The sequence below is a fragment of the Neolamprologus brichardi genome, chromosome 17 (genome assembly GCF_056152115.1).
Source record: "Neolamprologus brichardi isolate AB-2024 chromosome 17, ASM5615211v1, whole genome shotgun sequence".
In the NCBI taxonomy this organism is placed as follows: Eukaryota; Metazoa; Chordata; class Actinopteri; order Cichliformes; family Cichlidae; genus Neolamprologus; species Neolamprologus brichardi.
Window position 1 is genome coordinate 36,360,112 of NC_142120.1, and position 23,221 is coordinate 36,383,332.

General features: G+C 41.9%; 1 protein-coding gene across 1 annotated transcript; it reads right to left on the reverse strand.

Annotated features, from left to right (window-relative positions):
- Nucleotides 1–405: 405 nt before the first annotated feature.
- ttll12 (tubulin tyrosine ligase-like family, member 12) lies at nucleotides 406–21,271 on the reverse strand. Its single transcript, XM_006805559.2, has 14 exons — nucleotides 19,745–21,271; nucleotides 19,389–19,564; nucleotides 16,396–16,594; nucleotides 15,951–16,110; nucleotides 15,655–15,788; nucleotides 13,727–13,803; nucleotides 10,717–10,833; nucleotides 9,393–9,581; nucleotides 7,473–7,584; nucleotides 4,866–5,017; nucleotides 4,332–4,413; nucleotides 4,172–4,240; nucleotides 3,741–3,879; nucleotides 406–879 (listed from the first exon to the last, which is right to left on the reverse strand). Exons 1-14 carry the CDS (start codon nucleotides 19,883–19,885, stop codon nucleotides 728–730), a joined length of 1,899 nt encoding a protein of 632 aa, XP_006805622.2. The 5' UTR covers nucleotides 19,886–21,271; the 3' UTR covers nucleotides 406–727.
- Nucleotides 21,272–23,221: the final 1,950 nt, after the last annotated feature.

Below are 23,221 nucleotides of genomic sequence, written 5' to 3' on the forward strand. Positions count from 1 at the left end.
TTATGATGTTACACTTTTCTAATTTGTCTATTTACAACACTACAGCATAGACTGAAAACAGGTTTTATGACCTGATTCACCCAGTTGGTGCTCCCATTACTGATGGCAATTTCACAGTCTCAGCCTGAGACTAAAAAAAGTCACTTGGGACGAAACATTTCTCCCACTGAATACGCTCCAGATAAACAGAATCAACTTTCTGGGATCCTAATAGAGCCTGCATCAACACATATCAGATGTCCAGTAGGATTTTTTCTTTGATGGAGTTTCGAACTATATCGTTAATTTTTTGTATGCAGTATATGTGTGACGTCTTCTGAGCTACTGTCTGCAGGAACTGCAGAACAATGTCAGCCGTGTGTGTATGAGGAAACATACAGCAGTATTTATAATGACACAAGAAGATGAAAGAGTACAATATGGCTTTAATGGACAGTGAAACTAAAGAGATTACATTTATACTCTCTGAGAAGCCTGAGAGAGAACATCAAGAGAAATCATTAACAGAAACTGAATTTTATCCATTTTTAATGTCACTGTGCAACACAGAACTGACGAGGTGTTCCTATATACGACTCTACGAGCACACAACCAGCAGAGTATGCACAGTTGTTATCTCGCATACAGGGAGTTCCACAGATGCAGCACAGATGGATAAGGGGAAGATTTCAGCAACTTGAAGCATGAAAACATAAACTACAGACACTCCTCCATCATGTTCGGTTAATCACATGATTTGTGTGACAGGGCACTCCTCAGGCTGATCCAGGAACAGCGTCTGAAACATGTGGTTGTAGAAGTCAGGGTGGTAGAGGCAGGCTCGGGCACAGTCTGGGCTGAAGTTCAACTCTAGGATCTGAGGTTGTATTACACGTTCACCTGAAGGATGAGAACACATAAGCACAGTAAATAAAGTTTTAGTGTGATAAACTGATATGTGCAATGTCTTTTTACAAAACTACACCTGTTGTTCCGCCAACAGGTGTAGTTTTGTAAAAAGACTGTAAATGGGCCGAAATAGCCAAACACTTTCCAAAGATACTGTCTCATTAAGCTCTCTGAAGCTCACAGTAAACACATTTCCTGATGCCATATTCTAGGAAGACTGGATAAGCAGAAAATAACTGCAAAATATGGCATGTCTTTATCGTGTTTTCCACCCCAACCGGTCGCAGCAGATGGCCCCGCCCCTCCCTGAGCCTGGTTCTGCTGGAGGTTTCTTCCTGTTAAAAGGGAGTTTTTCCTTCCCACTGTCGCCAAAGTGCTGCTCATAGGGGGTCATATGATTGTTGGGTTTTTCTCTGTATGTATTATTGTAGGGTCTACTTACAATATAAAGCGCCTTGAGGCGTCTGCTGCTGTGATTTGGTGCTGTATAAATAAAATTGAATTGAATTGAAGTTGCAGCACGGTGGCACGGTGGTTAGCACTGTTGCTGCACAGCAAGAAGGTCCTGAGTTCAATTCCACCATCAGGTCTTTCTGTGTGGAGTTTGCATGTTCTCCCCGTGTTTGCGTGGGTTCCCTCCGGGTACTCCGGCTTCCTCCCACCGTCCAAAGACATGCAGCTTGTGGGGATACGTTAATTGGATAATCCAAATTGCCACTAGGTGTGAATGTGCGAATGAATGTGAGTGCGAATGGTTGTCTGTCCCTGTGTGTTGGCCCTGCGACAGACTGGCGACCTGTCCAGGGTGGACCCCGCCTCTCGCCCTATGACAGCTGGAATAGGCTCCAGCGCCCCCCGCGACCCTGAAAAGGATAAGCGGAAGCGAATGGATGGATGAATTGAAGTCTAGATGCAGACACTTTATTCTGGTTCAGATGCACCTGGTTCCAACCAAGGCACGATTACAAGGATTCAGACTCTGGGGTAGGGTCTGCATGTTTTGTTGTAAAAAAGGTGTTTTGAGTTTCTTTTCTTTAATCTGTACCCTTCTCCTGTCACTTTCATGAATCCCTGTTTTACTCTGAGCCTTTGTCTTCAAAAGACCTCGAGCTCAATAAGGCCTCTGAAATGTTGATAGATACTACAAGGGCTCATTTTGATTTAGTCGTGAAAGTGACCTCTTTTACATATTTACTACACAAATACAGACATTCACTCAATTCTAGCTGTGCATCAGGGAGAGTGTTAATCACATGGAAGATTCTACCAAGCAGCTAAATCATTTAAGAGAGAAAAACAGAATAGGACAGCTAACGTCCTGTGTCACTGACATCCTGATTTCTTCACACGTGGAGCGAAGGATGGAAATGCCTCTCATGCAGCCTGACACCAGCCTGATCTGAACTTGTGACGGTGGTTCTGAGAACCAGTTTGCTGCAAGAGATGCTGCTAAAGTGCAACTATCTTGTTAAGCATTTAAACTTATGACCCCACTTTAACCTCTTTTCTACTGTCAGGGCTACTGTACGTGATGATCCTCTTTATCGTGCAATCTGTACTTGTACAGCGTGGATTTTCTCCGAGCTTTCCAGAAAGTTGAATGATGGTAAAACATGCTTTGCACAGCTTTTAAATGAGTGTGTGATTCTTTTCTGCCTGGGAATGCATGACGGGACAAATTTGCAACCTCTCCTTCGCCCTCTTAACCTTGATTGAAGCAGAATCTCAAAGTTACAGGATCTTGTGTTAATGAATTTGGGGAGACAAAATAAATGTAGAGAGATGCTCCCAAAGGTCACAGAAGAAAAAACATGAGCCAGGTCAAATAAAAAGAGAGCTTGCCTTTGAAACAAATATGGTTAACCCTTTAAGACCTACCACAGAACCAAGTCCGCCAGAGCTCACTTTATATTTTTACATGCTGTGGAGCCATTTTTGGGAGCATTTCAAGTTGCTATACATCGTTACAACCATTATAGCCTAAATTTTAATAATATGTCTGCATTAAGTGCATAGTAATTACATAAATTGCAAAAAAGTGCAATAAACTACAAAAAATTGAAAATCGTTTTTGTTTTTTAACATATATTTCTAGTTAGAGAAATTTAAGAGGCTTATCCCTCAAAACTGTAAATACAAAAAAGTTGCACAAAATAGTTTCCCACCACAGGAAATTTATTTTGAGTGTCTTCATAGTTTTATTTTTGAAATACACCAATTTTTATACACTGCAGGAAAAACGAAAATAAATATTATAATGCTAATTTGCAAAAAAAAGCAGCATATGCATCAAAATAAACTATTTCCAGCAGTGCAATATGAGTCCTAAGCATCCCAGAAACGACACAGAAAGTCATAAAGTCAAACATAACTTTTAAAAACACCAGTATAGGCTCATGAGGCCCTGATGGTAAAAAACTACATTTCCGCGAAAATGACGTCACTTCCGGTTTCGGGCAGGTCATGGCGGACATGCAAAAGTTCACGCTGACGTGTAATCCAATGTAAGAAGTGTTATGAACAGCTGATCGGATCGGCAAAGCGTGTTTCTGGAATATTATGTTTCTGTTGCTGCAAGTGCTTTTTATGCAGTTTTTGCAAAGCTATACGTGGAAGGAAACTGTGACCGAGGACAAGCTGATGGCATAAGATGTAAGTACAACTCCTCCGGTTTCATATGCAAAAAAAATTATTGTGCTAGCTTACGTGGTTGCAGAGCTACCGGGATTTAAAAATAGTTACGCAAAACAGAGCGGGCCCGCTCCGACCGGCTTTAAAGGGTTAAGGTGCCATTCCTCTGAGGCTCAAGACAAATGTTACTGGCTTTGATGATCAGTAGGATAAATGCTCACCATTTTGTCCTCTACTCCACTTTAGCATGAGGTCTACAGCATAGATGGCCCGGGATGAAGGATAGGGACAAATACCATATGGTGCCGGTCTAGAAGTGGCTGCCTCAAAGAGCTCCTTGAAAGCTTTAAATAACTCTCCCTGTAAAGAAAAATGGACAAAAACCCAGATTTGAGTACGATAACCAAACTAGAATTAAGGCCTTAGAGTTTCTGTCACACGTGCTTCATAATCTGTGCAGATGCTGGTACCTAATTTGCAGATTCAAGCAGGTGGTGTGAGGGCTTTAGATACTCCTGGAAGAATCATAATTTGTGCTGAGATGCCACTGATGACTGAAAACATCAGTGACCAGCTTCTTATAAACAAACCATTTCCCTAAACTCTCAGAAAGAGCATCCTAAACTGAAAAGCACTTAACATTTTCACTCACTTCCACTTCTTTCCATGGATACTGTGGGTACTGCTCCTCAAACATTGGGATGAACTCATCATAGTGCACCTACGAAAGGGACCCATCCAAACTGTTATTACTAGACTTTGATGATGACAACAGCTTTGGCAAGACATGCAAATTAAAATAGAGAAGATACCTGCTTAAGCTCCACCCCCTCGGCATAGTTCATGACAGTGAAGTGCTTTTGGTAATCATCAAAATGGTCCAAGGAGAACGGTCTAGGCAGAAACACCAAAAGATCAGCACCAGCACGGCAAAGGGTCAAAGATGGAGGAGCAACAACAAACTGCCATCATAACAGGTTTAACTTAGTGAAGAGCCAATCAATGGATAAGAAACAAGACAATCTTTGAATATGAAAGAAGAGACAGAAACATTATTTTGCTAGTTTTGGTTGGTTTGTAACTTCTATGTTAACTTTTGATATATTTAATTAAATTGTGCTGTTATTTTTTACATCAAATGGAACAAAAAACAAACAAACTAATGAGTGCCACAAAAGCAGTGTGTGCCATCATCTGCCTTTTCCTGTCTGACTTCGCTTTGCTTCGTGTCCACAGATTATTAACTATGGATGTAATCCAGCTACTATGAAACAAAGTCTGAGGAGACTGTGCAGAGAAATGTACCCTACAGGAAAGAACTCTTTCTGTATGTATGCATTTCTTACCTGTTGGCAAAGCGCAGCCAGAAGACATTATAGGCATAGAGACGCAGAGGCTGCACAGAACGCAACATCAACATGTAGCGAATGTCAAACTTCACCATTCCCACTTCCTCCCTGCTGAACAGGACGGGATCTTCGAGATACTTACACACCACCTGGAACATGAAAACATGTGAGCTTTACAGTCCTGACAGCATGTGAAGTCATGCAGCACGGAGTCTGCAATTCTGTATCCCTTTGAAGATTTCTGTGATGGAAATTTGTTTTACCGTAGTGTATCGATCCTGTGTTCTGATAACAGTAAATATAAATATATGACTTACAGATAGAAAGGATAGCATCATATATGTCTTATGTGGTTAAACAGCAAATGGAGCACTTTTCTACCTGATCACTGTTCTCTGTGCTAATCTAACATTCACACTCTCGCACTCAAACCCGATGGACGTGTCACAGAGCAGCTCGGGGGTTAATCTTGCCCAGAGATATTTGGCATGCACCACTGGAGCAGATGGGATCAAATCACAAACCTTATTAGCAGATGAACTGTTCTATAGTTATTTTTGTAAAGTAATGCAGTGTTATAAAATGAGAATATCTATTAGTTAATGAAGTTAACAATAATGGTAAATGGTCTGTATTTGTATTAGAGATGGACCGATCCGATATTACGTATCGGTATCGGTCCGATACTGACCCAAATTACTGGATCGGATATCGGCGAGAAATAAAAAATGTAATCCGATCCATTAAATATCAAAAAAGCACCTCACAAAACTTGCTACACGGTGTAACTCGGCTCATAACCGTAGCACGTTGCAGCAGTATGCATCACGTGATAGAGCGGCTGTGTGTATTTGTAGCCTAGCTAGCAAACCAGCATTTCATCTCCAAGGAAGTTTTCCCAGAGAGAAGTAAACCAAGTGTGTAAGTTCATCTCTGAATGTTTGTAAAGCATTCCCACCTTAAGCTTAACAACCTTTGCCTCTCTCTCTCTCTCTCTCTCTCTCCTGCTGCGACTTCAATCGTGAAACTGCTTAATGATCAGCTGATCGGCTTTTCTGTCGCGAGTCCTTCTCTCTTCTTAGTTTTTGGCCCACTTCTCACCAAAAAGAGGAAACCAGCGGCTGAACAACAGCAGCACTATTAAGCTTGATAAGCTGTTGTTAGAATTTATTTAATATTACTTTCTACACCAGGATCTTTTTCTACGTAGCTGACGGCTGGTAACTGTGCAGGGGCGGATCTAGCAAAGTGTAGCCAGGGGGGCCGATAGGGTATGAACAGGCAAAAGGGGGCACAAAGACATACTTTTCTTTCTTATTCTCATTTAAAATATCTAGCTTTTAATAAATAATTATCTGAATCTTACACCCAAAGTTTTGATCTGATGTAAAATGTATAGAAGTCCATTACTGTATATAGTAACTATTAAGTCTAATATACCCTAGTAAGCTACAGTACTTTTTCCTTTGGGAAGATACCATCTGTGCAGTCTGCAATTCTGTTGAAGAAAGATGTTGAATCTATTTAATTATTCTTGAAAAATAATTTATTTCTGTGCATTTTCCCCCTGCATCAAATTAAATTTGATTACATCCATTAAGCATCATGAGGTGGAGGGTGGTTCCCTTTTTTTTTTTGCTGGGAGTTTGCAACCCTATTAGTTAGGTTGCTTAATATTTCTGCTAAGTACTCTTTAAAATACCAGAACAGGGAGGATTGAGCAGGTTTAAGTTTATTAGATTGATCAGTGTTGCTGAACTATGAAATATAGTGCAGTGTATTTTTTACATACAGGTATAACAGAATAGCTTTAGTTATTTATTTAAACTTGAGTATAAACTTATACAAAATGCAGCAAGATATTAAAAAAACGTTTTATTGATTAAAAAACACACTATATCGGATTCATATCGGTATCGGCAGATATCCAAATTTATGATATCGGTATCGGTATCGGACATAAAAAAGTGGTATCGTGCCATCTCTAATTTGTATAGCGCTTTACTTGGTCCTAAGGACCCCAAAGCGCTTTTACACTATACACAATCATCCACACATTCACACACTGGTGATGGCAGCTACATTGTAGCCACAGCTGGGGCGCACTGACAGAGGTGAGGCTGCTGAACACTGGCGCCACCGGGCCCTCTGACCACCACCAGGCAACGGGTGAAGTGTCTTGCCCAAGGACACAACGACCGAGACTGTCGGAGCCGGGGCTCGAACCGGCAACCTTCCGATTACAAGACGAACGCCCAACTCTTGAGCCACGATCGCCCTCTAATAATAGTTAATAACAGCTAATCATGCATGAATGTCATTGTGACTGGTTGTCTGTAACTCTGTGTTAGCCCTGCGACAGGCCAGCGACCTGTCCAGGGTGTAAGACTAGTTTATGGTCATTCTCATCACTCTGCTCTTCTCTTTTCCTAATTAATGATCAAGTCTTCTACCCATCTTTCTTTGACCTCATCCACCATTGAGGTCAAGTGGAAGCGGTTTGGAAAGTGATACAGAAGGCCTTTTCTGAACATATACACATATACATACATATATAAGTTTATATAAGTGTCATTCTTGGTTTCTGTGTATGTGTGCCATCACCTTTGGTGTACTCTCTCGCTGCCTGATGATGTAATCCAGGTTGTTGGTTATGTGTGTGTCTAGTCCACGAGCTAAATTCCAAGGCTTACAGATCCAGTGGTTATCTTCTCCCCTGAAACAATATAAGGCAACTTTTAATTATCCAGTTAATAATGATAATAACATAATAAATACATAAAAGGATCATTGTAACACTGCCTGTTTATGGTCCACACTTGTAAGAAAAATGCATTCGTGGGTTGTTCCCTTTAAAATCTGCATCTCTGCTGATGCCAAACAGCTTAAGCTGCTATTGACTTTTGCTTGCTGCTGTTTATTAAATTAGATGATTGAAGTCTGAAGAAAGAAGAAATATAAAGTTTATTATTTTACAATTCAATTCCATTTTATTTATATAGCACCAAATCACAACAGCAGTCGCCTCAAGCCGCTTTACATTGTAAAGACCTTAAAACATGAATAAACAGGAACATGTGGAAGAACCATCCAAGCCACAGACTGGATCTCTCCTGTTCACCAGCATGGTCACACACTGTTGTGGCATCCCACCCTTCAATCTGCATTTGTCACAACATGCCCAAGCAGACCCGGTACGTGTTTAATGGGACTGAGGTCGGGGCTGCAGGCAGGCCATCCCATCCTCTAATCTCTGATAAACCCCACCCTGTGTTGTCATCTTTAAGTTCAGTCCCAGACTGTGGCAGTATGTGGAGATACAGAAATTATTTTATTGCTGCCATATAATCTGCATTATTATAATTGCATTAATAACATTCTTTACAGCATTATTTCATCTAATAATATTTCTCACAGTATTGATATTGCATTATAGTTGTTTATTGAAGATGTTCATTTGAGGATCCTTCCATTATGTTAACAGAAGTATTTCATACACATTGCATAGTATTTGTGCTCATTAAAAGTTGTTGCTTAGTCTACAGAGGGTCTTAAGCTTTGTGAAGCGCGACGTCTTCACAATCTACTGTGTTAGAGACTAGAACATAGAAGGATAACTGCAATACATGCTTACAATACATATAATACATATAATCTAGGAATGTGTCAGGCCTGAGGCCTTAACTCATTTAGCTTCTAACTGTATTTTAGTCTACTTGGCAACAGATGACCAGAGTCAATAATTAGCCCCAGAGACCCTGAGGGCTTGAAGTTTATTACCTTGTATGGAAGATGTTATAGAAAAGAGAAGTTCTATGTCTGTTTATAGCCATTAAAGATGTACAAGATGTACCATTAACTGTGACTAATGTCTTTAACCTATTTTAATCTGTAATTGACGCCATGGGGGGGCGTATACCCCACTGCTTTAAAAGTGTTCTCTATATGTATTTTTGTCAGAAGACATATGCTGATGTTTTCTCCTGGCTGTTAATAAACTCACTGTTTGATTGCACTTTTCTGGGGCCTCCATGGTTTGTCTCACTGCTCTACATTGATCGATTCCGCGACAGTGGCAGTATGTCGATATCTCACCATCGCACTGCCTCTACCAGAAGCTGTTACAGTATAGCCTGGATTATACTTGCTGGTGACCCACATGTACAGCTTCCAGTTCCTTCTTTCAGCACTTCTCAAGCTTCTCGTGCTCCTTTTTCCTGATATTGCTGCCATTTGATAACAACTACGACCGTCTTCCTCTGCTTGTCCAGCATCACTATGTTAGCCATCACCAGTTTGTCTGTCTGTATCTGGAAGTCCCACAGGATCTTAGCTCGGTCATTCTCAAGCACCCTAGGGGAGCGCGTCCCTTTTTGACCTCAGGACTTCCAGGCCGTACTCAGCACAGATGTTTCTGTAACTATTCAGCGTGTCTGTGTGAAACACTGCGGTTTTCTTCCTTCCTTTTATTATTTGTCATAAAAACTAGAGAGGACTAGAAACAAACAAAATCAGAATCCCAACCTTTGTTGCTGGTAATGCTTGATGAATTGTGGCAGCTCTGTCTGTAGGTTGAAGGTCTGCGGTAACCAGTCGGGTCCTGGGCTGCCTTTCACCCTGCGAGCCACAGCAGCCAGGCAGTCCTTCACAGTGATGATGTTCTCACAGGGAAACTGGTTCAGCAACACATGAGGTCGCTCCACACTGAGTTTGCTGCCAAATCAAAACATGATACTTAACCTTTCTGACTTTTTAAAATTGTGTTGGAATCAATTAAAGCTGAGATTAGGATGTTTATGCAACAATGTAGCGCAGCCTAGCAACAAGCATACAGAGTTTATTATTAATTATTTACTTATTAAGTCACACAAAAAAACATGTTCTTGGCATTCACACACAATAAAGCCTGTTTTCATAATTCCTGCCTGACAGTTGGTCAAGATCAGTGTTAGCTTTGAGATAAAGCTGATTTTTTTCTATTAGTCACTCAACACACACACACACCAACAGAATACACAAACTGTGAGTTAACATATAATAATATGATAACACAGCCAGGATCATACCTATTTGGACAATTGATCTCTATCATTGTTGGATCTTTACATTACAATATTAAGCACCTTAGGGCGCTATATAAATAAATCTGTTCACCACAAACGTGAATCAAACCATCAAGATGTGACTGATGTGCAGACTTTCAGTGTTATTTTGAAGAGTTTAACAAACGTTCAGGTGTTTTTATACACAGTCATATTCGCTTTCAGAAGCTCAAAAATCATTTGGCAAACTAAAATAACTTCAAACTGAAAAATATCTAAAATACTTGAATGAAAACCCTTTGCAACGTGACCCATGGACATCACCAGTGTTGGGAAGGTTACTTTTAAAATGTATCCCACTACAGATTACAGATTACAGATTACATGGCCCAACATGTATTTTGTAACGTATTCCGTTACGTTACTCAATGAGAGTAACGTATTCTGAATACTTTGGATTACTTAATATATTATCATGCTGTTTACAACTACATGAATGTACTATTGCTGTGATTTATTACTATTAAAGAAGGTTACTTGCCAACCAGTACAAACTGTGATGCTTTTGTGTTCACTTAATACAACCTACTGACACAACGATCAGAAAAGCACTATACTTAGTGCATAAAAATTAGGAAGGAATTAGGAAGCTGTGTGCTGTGACTCTGCAGAAACAGGTGCTTCCTGGTTTCCTTGAGCACACGTTTTTTTAAACCAACAGCTACCATGTATGAAACAGTCACCTACGAAGAAATCATGTCTGTCTATAATGTCACCGAGTTATGAATGCAGCTTTGCTTGCTCACCTGTAGTCTTTGATGTGATTATAGCGCCAAATGATATCTGCCTCGTCCTCATCCTCTATCAGCTGGAACCGAGGGTGGCTAAGGTTGTTTGTTACTTGTGACATTTCAGAGTAAACCCTGGAAACAAATGAACAAAACAATAACAAAAAAACTCTTTTTATTGAGCTTTTTAATTAGCACTTAAAGTGGACATGAAACTCTTTATCTATAAACTTGCACCACTGAGCCCTGCTCTCAAAAACAGACTGTCTGTGACGCTGGATTTAAGAAATTAGGGCTTAAAGTTTTAAAACATGTTTAGCGCCATCTTGTGTCAGTATATTATGTGACATCATCGGGTTGGTTGGTTGCGATCAGTAGACTTGCATTAGTTTATGTTAGGTAATTGGTAACAAACCCAATAACTCAGGGAAAGCGAAGGGACGTAAACTAAAAATCAGTCTCTGGTGGCTCTTCGTTGTTTGGTTAGCTATACTGAAACGGGAAAATACACCTGCTAGCTGTAATGTTTGGATTTGTAAAGCACTTTTATGGGCTCAAAATGTGGTCATAAATATTTTGTACTTGTAAAAAAGTTTTGTATGTGTAAAAAGAATTTGTGTGTGCGTAAAAAAGATTTGTGTGTGGACTTAGCCAAAAAAAACCCTGCAAGTTACAAGTACGAATTTTGACCCTATTTTTCTTCCTTTCATCTGATTGGTCAATGTCATGGCAATCACAAATGTAACAATCCAATCAGAGAACAGATGGGTTTGGCTGTCGGAGGGGCGCTTTTTTGAACTGCAGGTCTTTGAAGGGAATAAATGCCCTTTTACACGCCAACCCAGCGTTTTCCTTCATCACCACGAAGGAAAACAGTCTGTGGTCGTCTGAGTTTGGTGATTTTTGTGTCACAGGTCTACGTGTTTAATATAGGGACTTCTACAGCCTTTTCAACAGCGCTGCGGACCGCGGGGTGGGGGCGGGCAGTGTTTTGGAAATGAGAGTCTTCATTACAAAGCTTTCTTTGTTATGAATTAGCATAGATGTTTTTATTGAACATTTGAAGAACTAGCAAAAACACCAGAAACTCTTGTAGAGGACATAAAGTCAGAGATAGAAAAGACAAGGAGCAGGTGCATCTAGTACAGGTAGAGCTGCTGCAAAAACCCACAGAACTCAGCAGCCAGCAACAAATTCTGGATCCTTTGCTTTTAGTTAGCAGTTAGCATTAGCAGCACATCCTGTGTCCGATGTGAAAGGACCTTTATGCTGCGCACTGTGACTCACAGCAATGGTCCCGGGTCAGCCCTGACTTTGTGTTAAACTAATCCTAAAGTAATAATGGTATTTCTAACCACTGATATAGCACAACTTTATCCTTTCAACAGCTACTGAATGTTAGGGGACCTAGCTGCTATTGGATATTTATATAGAGATCCTCCAGCTTCAAACTGTATCACCCTTCAAGGACCTGCAGTTCAAAAAAGCGCCCCTCCGACAGCCAAACCCATCTGTTCTCTGATTGGATTGTTACATTTGTGACTGACATGACATTGACCAATCAGATGAAAGGAAGAAAAATGGGGTCAAAATTCGTACTTGTAACTTGCAGGGTTTTTTTTGGCTAAGTCCACACACAAATCTTTTTTACACATACAAAACTGATTTACAAGTACAAAATATTTATGACCACATTTTGAGCCCATACACTTTGTAAATGAAGACTGTATGAAGGAAAGCCTGTTTGAGTCAGATGACAGGTTGTTCACCAGACTCACAAGCTGGAGTCAAAAACGGATTTCTCCTTGTATGTACCGAGTGGCACAATCAGCGAACACGATTATATGTATTTTATGCAATAAAGGAATGTCTGTTCTCATCCAAACAGTTTACAACGTAACAGGTTAATACAGAGCTTCCCATTGTATACTCATTGTATGTGTTTAATCGGCTTCCTCTGATATATACGATCTCAAAGAGATTGAGCTCTCCCAGCTTATCTTTACCCACAAGTGGAGGAAAAGGATTTAACATCCAGCCTTTTTATGGGGACGGTGACACAGAGCGCTAAAGTAGAGTTTACTTAGCAGTGACTTTGTTCAACATATTTAATTCTAATTCAAAGTATAATCAAGACCAGATCTAATCACTAGGATGAGTAAGAAAATCATGTTTGAGCAATGAACGCCTGACTCTTTCACCCAGATTCCCGAAGCATTCTTTTGACTACAGTGTGTCCTCGGCTCCCTCTGTGAATGAGAGCACAGCAGACTGTGTGTGTGTGTGTGTGTGTGTGTGTGTGTGTGTGTGTGTGTGTGTGTGTGTGTGTGTGTGTGTGTGTGTGTGTGTGTGTGAGTGAAAGGCACCAGAGTCCAATGTTTGAATAACAGAAGTGATGCTGTGACTGACAAACACAGTGTCATAAAGGGAAAAAGCAGGTTCACATGAGACTGAGCTAATGAGAACTCATGTTGATGTGAAGCAGCACATAAACTGAATGAGACATGATGAAGAGCGACAGCATATATGAAGCGATTTGTTGTATAAAACCCTGAGCAGAAGTTATTTTGAGTTTCTTTAAATTCAGAAAAGTTTTTCTAGTTGTAGAAGAAGCATGAAACAATGAATCCTGTACATGCACCTTAGATTTCAGTTGAGCGTGTATCCAGATACATTCCACCACACACTGAAATCTGGCCTCTATGTTGGTAAAGATTAAAATATTATCTATAGTCAGACAAACACTACATGGAGATCATCTCGACCTGCAAATTCCCAACAAAGTAAATGTGTTATCTTTAGTGAGGGAGAGAGCGGAGGCAGGCAGTGACCTTCCTGATACACATGAACAGGCGTTTTCCAAGCAACGTCTACAGCTGTGGACCAGCTCAGTATTTCTCCTTCATATACAGATGTCCACTTTCTCTGTGTCACATTATCATTACTATATTATCCAAATACAGAAGTCTCAGAAAGGCACTACAGGTAAATATAATAAAAAAGATTTCTGTAACAGTGAGAAACTTACTTGTAGACTTTGTCCTTGGGAACAGTGTGAGGCTGTATTTCCACTGGAAGCTGCTCCTTGTTTTCCCGAGCAATGTTCTGCAGACACAGAGACAACAACACCGACGATTAGGCTTCAGTTCAGCTCAGATATTGACTGTGGATACATCACATACAGTGGTGTCTGACTTCATATGTTTGTCAAACTTAAATGTTTCAGATCATCAAACAAATTTAAATCCAGGACAAAGATTTCACCTCCTTTAAAAATGCAGTTTTAAATGTTTATTATTAAGGGGAAAAACCAGCTGGGCCCACTCATCTTTGCAGGATTGTTGTAATTCAGCCACACTGGAGGGTTTTTCAGGTCATGCCAAAGCATCTCAAGATTCAAGATTCAAGAACTTTATTGTCAATACAACAATATACACAGCATACAGCGTACCGAGATGCTGTTTCACCCCAAGCCCCCCGTGGTGCATTTATATGAGTATAAATGATATATCTCCAAGAGATAAAAACTAGGATTTACACATAAATAATAACTTGCTAAATTTGGGTCAAATTAAGTGATAAAAAGGTACTATTACTAACTTTATCTATGTACAATAAACACAGACAGGTACTGAATACCAGGTTCAAGTTATGAGTCAGGATATTTTAGACGAGAACGGATGAAGACGTGCAGGAGACAAAATGTGCAAATATAGTTAAGATGTGTTCAGTAACTATGTGACTGAGTGTGCAAATAAGCAGATTGTTCCCAGGTCTAGTTTGTAGTGCATTTGTGGAAGTTTGTGTTGTTTTTGAGTCTTTTGGTGAGACTGTAAGGTGTTTGTAAATGGTAAATGGCCTGCATTTGTATAGCGCTTTTCTAGTCCTTAAGGACCCCAAAGCACTTTACACTACATCACACACTGGTGATGGCAGCTACATTGTAGCCACAGCCACCCTGGGGCGCACTGACAGAGGCGAGGCTGCCGGACACTGGCGCCACCGGGCCCTCTGACCACCACCAGTAGGCAAACATGGGGTTAGTATCTTGCCCAAGGATATTTGGCATGCAGCCAGGAGGCAGCCTGGGATCGAACCACCGACCTTCTGATTAGACCTGCTGTGCCATCTGAGCTACAGCCACCCCACAGTTTATCAGTCCTCTGGTGGTAGTGAGTTGAGGGTCTGACTGCTTGGGGGAAGAAGCTCTTGCAGTTTCTGGTCGTTACAGTTTTGATGCTGCGAAAACGTCTGCCAGATGGAAGGAGGGAGAACGGTGCATGTGAGGGGTGGAGAGTGTCCTTCACTATGCTGTTTGCACGTCGGATTCAGGTCAGGACTTTGACCGGGCCTCTAAAGTCTATATGTTGTTTTTCTTAAGCCACTCAGAGGTGGACTTGCTGGTGTTTTTTGGGTCATTGTCCTGTTGTAGAACTCAAGTGTGCATCAGCTTGAGGTCACAAAGAGCTGACCGGATATTCTCCTTCAGGATGTTTTGGTAGACGGCAGAATTCATGGTTCCATTTACCACAGCAAGTGTTGCAGGTTCTCAGGCAGCCACACAGACCACCACACTACCACCACCATATTCTACTGTTAGAAAGATGTTCTGGTTCTACTTAAGTGTCTTCTTAATTCAGCAGGTCTACCAGTAATCAGGCCTGGGTGTATTTAATCAAACTGAACTCACCTTTCAAAAACATGTGGTTAATCACAGTTGGATCATAATTTAGGAAATGAGGAAGAGGGTGACTGGACTGTGCCTTAGGTACCGAATGAAAATACTTTGTCGTATTTATATCTCGTATTAGTAAAACTTATTTAACATTATTTACTACTTTGTGAACTGTTTGACTTTTTTTTATCAAGAATCCAAAAGACTGAATCTGAGTTTGAGATGAGAACATAAGTTTAATAGAATTCTTGAGGCTGATAAATTTGTGTGGTACTCCTCACCTCAAAGAATGAGTCCGGGGGCTCAGCTGTGACGCTGCTGACCTCTTCTAGATCACTAGGTATCCATGGTAACAGACGGCATTGCCGCACCAGAGGGTCTGACTCTCCATATGTGTAGTCACGGGTAACTTCATCTGTGGATAATAATGTAATAAAACATTATGTCATCCAATCATGCTGCATGTTTGAACAGGGAAACTCTATTTCAGGTATCTTGTATCCAAAAACAACCAGATGTATTCATTTTCTGAACTGTGACATGGCGATCGCTCTCTGTATGCTGTGTCCGCTGTCACCTCCTTCGTGCAGGTCCTGCAGAGGCCAGAGCACGGTGTAGGCTAACTGGCCCTGCACGGAGAAGAAAGGAGCCATGCTGCAGGTCGGTTGATCAGAGTGCCGCACCTGAGAGCCAAACTCATCCATGATGTACCACACGGGAACCTTGTCCTCTGGGGACTGCACAGGAAAACACGGGAGGAAGTGAGGCAGAGGAGGGTCAGGTTCTGGCTTTCAGGTCATTATTATCACAAACTCTCTTTTGTTCAAAGTGTGCTCAGCCCTCGTAAGGACAAGCGTTCATGTGCACACAGGAGGCTCTCTGAGGACTCAGCAGTTTTGTGTTACACATTAGCTGCTTTATACTGAAATAAGTCAACGTCAATAGGTTTCACATCATGGTTCCTACAGTAGCTTCATGTGTAGTACATATCTAAGTGATAAGGGTGGTGTTTTCTCACACACCCCCTGAGAGAGCTGATAAGTCTGGTTGTACTTCCACATGCGCTCCATCACCAGCTCCACTGTGTCAGGGTCGGGGACCTCACCATGGAAGTCCAGCCCCATAAGGGCCGCCATTCTGGGCAACAGGCCTGGGATCTGTTCCAGCTGCTGCCGGGCATGATCCATGCGGTACGTCCACGCGTGATCCACCAGGAAAACGCTGCAGGAATATGGAGACAATCTCACGTTAGATGTTCGTTTGGAAAATTACCTTTAAAAAGCTTTAAAATGCTGACCATTAATAAAATCTTAAAAATCTCTTTATTCACATAAAGAGAGCGCTGATGGAAAGTAGCAGCAGGACATTTGCCCAGAAACGATGCAGTTAAATATTTCTGTGGCGGTGTAATATGACTACGCTGCAGCAGCTCTCCCCCTGGATCCCTTCAAGCTGACACCCTGACCTGCAGGACACTTTTATTAATCATTTGTTGTCTATGAAATGTTACTGGATGAACCTTTAACCTTGTCACTAGAGCAATAGTTCATTTTAGCTCAGAGAATGAAATGTAGTTACAACCAAGGGTTAATGAATTTAAGGTTTTCTGTTATTTTGTTTATATAAATACAAAACAGTAGAGGACAGGATCAGGATTTCAATGTTCACAGCAATAACACAAAAACAACTATCCAGTTATTCTTGTTCACCATGAGGTAAGACAACTGATTCATTTCAGCTATTCTGAACATCACCCCATCCATGGGCTTCCTCTAACTACCTGTTCAAGGATTAACAGTTTGAAAATATGAAGCGAAACAGTACTCACTTAGCTCATATAAATCTACTAGATACCTCGACTTTGGCACAGCTTTGGAGGAGCAGAATCAAAGCATCTCAAAATATCAAATATGAAAAAGTATGATGTAACATCCAAGAGGAGAGCTAAAGGAAAAGCAATTTTCTGTTAAATCATTTATCTTTTACTTTGTTGATTTGTTAGTTGGAGGCTGGAGATCATCATGGCTATGTCCTTATCATGGACACGGCTATTATAGTTAACAAAAACTGAGCTAAAAAGTGAAACAAAATGTAAAAAAGTTTTGGTTTGAAATCAAATAAAAAAAAAACTGTTTTTGTTTATACACCACATCATTAGTTAATCATTCGTTATTATTGTCTGGTCCTCTTGCTCAATTGTCCCGTCTTCTTAGATTTTTAGAAGAGTTTGATTTTTCCATCCATCCATCCATCTTCATCCGCTTTATCCGGGGCCGGGTCGCGGGGGCAGCAGCCTAAGCAAAGAGGCCCAGACCTCCCTCTCCCCAGCCACCTCCTCCAGCTCATCCGGGGGAACACCAAGGCGTTCCCAGGCCAGCCGAGAGATATAATCTCTCCAGCGTGTCCTGGGTCTGCCCCGGGGCCTCCTCCCGGTGGGACATGCCTGGAACACCTCACCCAGGAGGCGCCCAGGAGGCATCCTTACCAGATGCCCAAACCACCTCAACTGGCTCCTTTCGATGTGGAGCAGCAACGGCTCTACTTTGAGCCCCTCCCGGATGGCCGAACTTCTCACCCTATCTCTAAGGGAGATGCCAGCCACCCTTCGGAGGAAGCTCATTTCCGCCGCTTGTATCCGCGATCTCGTCCTTTCGGTCACTACCCACAGCTCGTGGCCATAGGTGAGGGTAGGGACGTAGATCGACCGGTAAATTGAGAGCTTCGCTTTTACACTCAGCTCCCTCTTCACCACGACGGACCGGTGCAGCGTCTGCATTACTGCAGCTGCAGCCCCAATCCGTCTGTCGATCTCCGGCTCCCTTCTCCCATCACTCGCGAACAAGACCCCGAGATACTTGAACTCCTCCACTTGGGGCAGGAACTCATCCCCGACCCAGAGTGGGCACTCCACCCTTTTCCGGCTGAGAACCATGGCCTCAGATTTGGAGGTGCTGATCCTCATTCCCGCTGCGTCACACTCGGCTGCGAACCGCTCCAGTGCGAGCTGGAGGCCCTCACCCGATGAAGCCAACAGAACCACATCATCCGCAAAGATCAGAGATGAGATCCTGAGGCCACCAAAGCGAAAGCCCTCCGCCACTTGGCTGCGCCTAGAAATCCTGTCCATAAAAATTATGAACAGAACCGGTGACAAAGGGCAGCCCTGGCGGAGCCCATCACCCACCGGGAACGAGTCCGACTTATTGCCAGCAATGCGAACCAAGCTCTTGCAACGGTTGTATAGGGATCGAACAGTTTGATTTTTCTTAGCCCCTTATTTAAATTGTGTGTCTTGTTTATGGAACCTCACTTTTAGAGATTTTATGATCCCCCTTGTCTCCTTTATTTCTGTTCCTTGTTTTTCATTCTTTTTTATTGTTATTTATTTATTTTTGTATTGGTTATTCATCTTTTTATATTATTATTATTATGTAGATGTGTGCGTATGCATGTGTATATGCATATATGTATGTGTATGTATGTATGGTTACTTTCAGTTATTGTCGATTTCATTGTGGTATTCCAACTGCACTGTGGCAGTGATGTGTATTGCTCTGATTGGGAGAAAAGAAAAAGGAGGTGTGATTCTGTTCGGAATGATTCAATATGTCGCTTGTCTCTTTGAGATTGTCATTGTTATTGTTCTAAATAAAGTTCATGTTAAAAAAAAAAAAAAATTGTCCCGTCTTCCTCCCATCAGACCAGTTGGTCGCAGCAGATGGCCCTGCCCCTCCTTGAGGAAGGAAAAAGGAGTTTTTCCTTCCCGCTATTCCCAAAGGGTTTCTCAGGTTTTCTCTGTACTATTGGAGGGTCTTTAACTTTTAATATAAAAGGCCTGTATTTAAAGACATTATATAAATACAACTAAAGTGCAGCCTGCACCTTTGACGTGCAGTCTACAGTCATTTATAGTGACATAAATAAATGTTAAGGTCGTAGCGTTCCTTTCCTCTCCAAGGAGCACGAAGACAAACATGCGATCAGTGGAAGAAGAGTTATCGTTTGGCGCCCTCACCTGGTCGGCTCCGAGGCTTGCAGACCACTCTCCCGGGTTACAACCACTTTACATCTGATCTCATCTCCAGGATTGTCCTTCTTCTTCTCCTCTCCGTTTTCTTCATCTCCCTCCTCCTCCTCTTCATCTTCTTGTTGGAACTGCATTATTCCGAAAACTTCCCCGGCATCATAAATCTACGGAAACAAACATGGCATGAAGGGCCCGCTGGGAGAGTCTTTTTAATGTGTGCACGCCAAACCCGAAGGTGCTGCATCTCAGTGTGTATGAAATGTCAGCAGCTGCTTTTTCTGCAACAGTAAACAGTTATTAGGACTGAACATGTGTTTCAGTGCTTCGTGATGTCTGCCCCACACCTCGCTGGTGATCTTGTGGTGCAGGCTCCTCCAGTAGACCGGAGGGATCGCTGAAGCCTGGAGCGCTGCGCTGTGGAGAGCCACGAACACTCGGAACTCCTCGTCCTCCGCGCCGTTCGGAACCGTGGGGTTTGTTGACATTACTGCACTGGAAGTGTATCTCACGTGGAGACGGCGTTAGTACCCGGAAGAAGGAGGAGTTTAACAGCTACACAGCTATGCATTATGGGAGAGTTTTTCGACTATCTGAACTAAAACATACTTCACAAATTAAAAAACCATTAGGTCACTTTTAGAAAAAAGTAACTGGGTTAAAACGCAAAGTCTCACATGTCAGAACTAAAATAAATATGGTCTTTAAATTAAGTAAATACAACCTGAGCTGGACAACAACATAATACATGTTGGTGTGTCATGTTAGTCATTATTTATTTAACAAAACGCCGAAATGCAGAAGCAGAGTGTGACAAAGTGAGTCCAGCCCCTGGTTGTTTCTGTCATTTAGTTTTTCTGACTGTGTCTGCATGTTGGCTTAGCTACTGTTCAATGATGGTGACTGTGTGAAATGTCATGTATTGATTATCTGAGGCTATATTTGAATAAGACCTGCTGAGGACCAGATAACTTCATTTACATCCCGATATGTAAAACCTTAGGGAGGTGTTATATGTTCTTAGTACCATGACTGTAAATGCTTACTGACACAAAATCACAGTTCGTGCACATTAACGCAAACACACTGACTGTTTGTTTTGCCCTAAGACCGGCTGTTATACATCTGTCAGTAGCTTCTGGTTTTATCAGCAGTGGCAGAAGCTCAGGCTGGTACAGATGCTTTATATTGAATTTGGTTCAGTTTAAGTTTAACCAAACTTTTGGATAGCTAACCCTAACTAACCTAGACAAACACAACTAGTATCTGCTGGCTGTCTGTTATGAGGGGACCTCGGCAGCAGACCTAATCACTAAAGTTGTGGACACATATATGTGACAGACACAGAGGTATCAGAGAACCTGTAGCGTGTCTGAAATGATCTGAGATGTTTGTTTCTCATTTGGCAAATACAGAATTTCTGTGTCACATTAAAACTTCTGCTTTCTTCTCTCTTTGTTGTCAGGTACAGGATAGATGGACAGTTTTGTCCAGCTGCAAACATCCTGCTGCAGCGCGACACCAACACACTTCATGAAATCCTCAGAGAAAAAAGCTATGAAGAAAAAGTGAGGACAGTCATTGGGGAAAGAAACCCTGAAAACAGTAAAGTTTATGTAGGCAACCACGTGGTTTTTAAAACCTAAACACGCAGAATATCGAGTTCTTCAAAAACTACAACAATTGAGCCAAAACTTCCTGCTCCTCTACTCTTATCTCTCCCCATGTAGCACGTGTACAGACATAAATGATAACAATAACATCCTTAAACAGATTGACATGTACACTCACAAATGGACAGACAGTGCCTTTGTGTTTACAAAGGTTTATGACAAATCAAATTCTGAAACTCAGTCTGCAGTTGATGTTAGCACACACACACCCATAGACAGAGATGACAGAGTCACTTCTCGAGCTCGCGTGGTCACTGGGCAGCCTCAGAAACATATTTCGCTGTGATAAAACGAGTAATTCTGAGTTAGTGTCACAGCTGCTGTACAGATGGCTGCTATTCTGAGTTTTGTATTAATAACAATGTTAGCCCTCAACAGGCAGGAAACCCATCCATCCATCCAATCGCTTCCGCTTCTCCTTTTCAGGGTCGCGGGGGGCGCTGGGGCCTATCCCAGCTGTCATAGGGCGAGAGGCGGGGTCCACCCTGGACAGGTCGCCAGTCTGTCGCAGGGCCAACACACAGGGACAGACAACCATTCACACATTCACACCTAGTGACAATTTGGATTATCCAATTAACCTATCCCCACAAGCTGCATGTCTTTGGACGGTGGGAGGAAGCCGGAGTACCCGGAGGGAACCCACGCAAACACGGGGAGAACATGCAAACTCCACACAGAAAGACCCCGGGATGTTGGTGGAATTGAACTCAGGACCTTCTTGCTGTGCAGCAACAGTGCTAACCACCGTGCCACCGTGCTGCCAGGCAGGAAACCATAGATGGGAAAGGCGTCAGAGTGAGAGCAGCAGAGTAGAAAGAAGATGGGGAAACAGGAGCAGCAGTGGGAGCAGGCCCAACAGAAAAAACATGGGTGGTGGCAGCAGCAGGGGAACATGTACAGGAGTCAGAGTGAGAGCAGCAGCAGAAACAGTAAAAAAGCTGGAAAACACAAAGGTGGAGGCAGGAGCAGCAAGAAGAGAAGCAAACATAGTAGCAAGAGAAGGAGCAGAGGAGGAAGTACATGGGGAAGCAGGGGGAGGAGCAGCAGTAAAAGCAGAGGTGGAGGCTGCAGGAGGAGCAGTAGCAGTAAAGGTTCGAGGAGTTAAAAACAAACCATCATCCCTGGAGACAAACTTCCTTCACACTTTTAAATGATTTTTTCCCCCAAACAGCATTTAAATTCTACTTAAAACAAAATATAAAAAATGTTCTGCCCTGTTTTTTCTGAATAAAGTCTTCAGCTTCAAACCTGCTCTGTGTCTGTCTCTGTTACATCTGCAGATTAGACTTGATTTACTGATGTCAGTCCCACATCGAGATGTTTATTGAGGTACTTACCGTTATTCTGTTTATAATCCAACAGTGCACAGTTGAATGAAAACACATTGCCAGGCAGGTATGTTGAAGTCCATTTTTTGACATGGAATAAGTAGCCATATAAATATATATATAAGAGCGCATCACAGAGACTTTATTATTCCCAGAGGAAAGATTAGTTGTCATAGCAGCAAATACACAACAAACATCAAGCACACACCAATGAGTTAAACTGCAGGAATGTCTTAAAGACCTGATGACCTCTAATGCTGGGTTTACTGCTGCTTGAGTGGGGGCTGTCCCTCTCCCTGAAACTAAATCACAGACAGCACAGTCAGTAAAAGTACAATACAAAGTTCTTGTTTCAAATTATACTCAATACATTTCAAATGAAATGAATGAATTAATTACCCAGATGTCTGAATCAAAGTTTAATAATAGGAGATGCTTACATGAAATGGGACACCCTGATTGAGATGCTGAGGATGTGACCTCCTCCTAAACTTTCTCCTTCTGTTTTGAAACCAGGTTTTTACCCAAAGATGGAAGAAAATAGAAAACATCTAATAAGTTCACTGGAGACAAGAATGAACACAAATTCAATTTCTTATGTTCAGTAAGCTGAAAAACACTCACCTGTTTGTAGGTCAGTCCTGTCATCTCTTCCAACTATTTAATCTCTCTTGGCTCACGGTAATGTTTCAAATGAAACTGGTGGACAAGAATATTTAACTGTCTCTCTGTGAACACCACCTGGGCCTTTCCTTTAAGTTTCTCTGGAGCAGTGCTGGGATCGTGCAGAGTGGCAGTGATGTTGCCATATTGGCTTCTT

What these genes read in the sequence shown, in the direction of transcription:
- ttll12 (XM_006805559.2), bottom strand. Translation starts at nt 19,885, where the DNA reads ATGTCAACAAACCCCACGGTTCCGAACGGCGCGGAGGACGAGGAGTTC. An exon ending in CAAGCCTCGGAGCCGACCAG is followed by an intron (nt 16,595 to 19,388) that starts GTGAGGGCGCCA and finishes ATATTCCTGCAG; the next exon opens with CGTTTTCCTGGTGGATCACG. An exon ending in GTGGAGTAGAGGACAAAATG is followed by an intron (nt 880 to 3,740) that starts GTGAGCATTTAT and finishes CTCATCCTTCAG; the next exon opens with GTGAACGTGTAATACAACCT.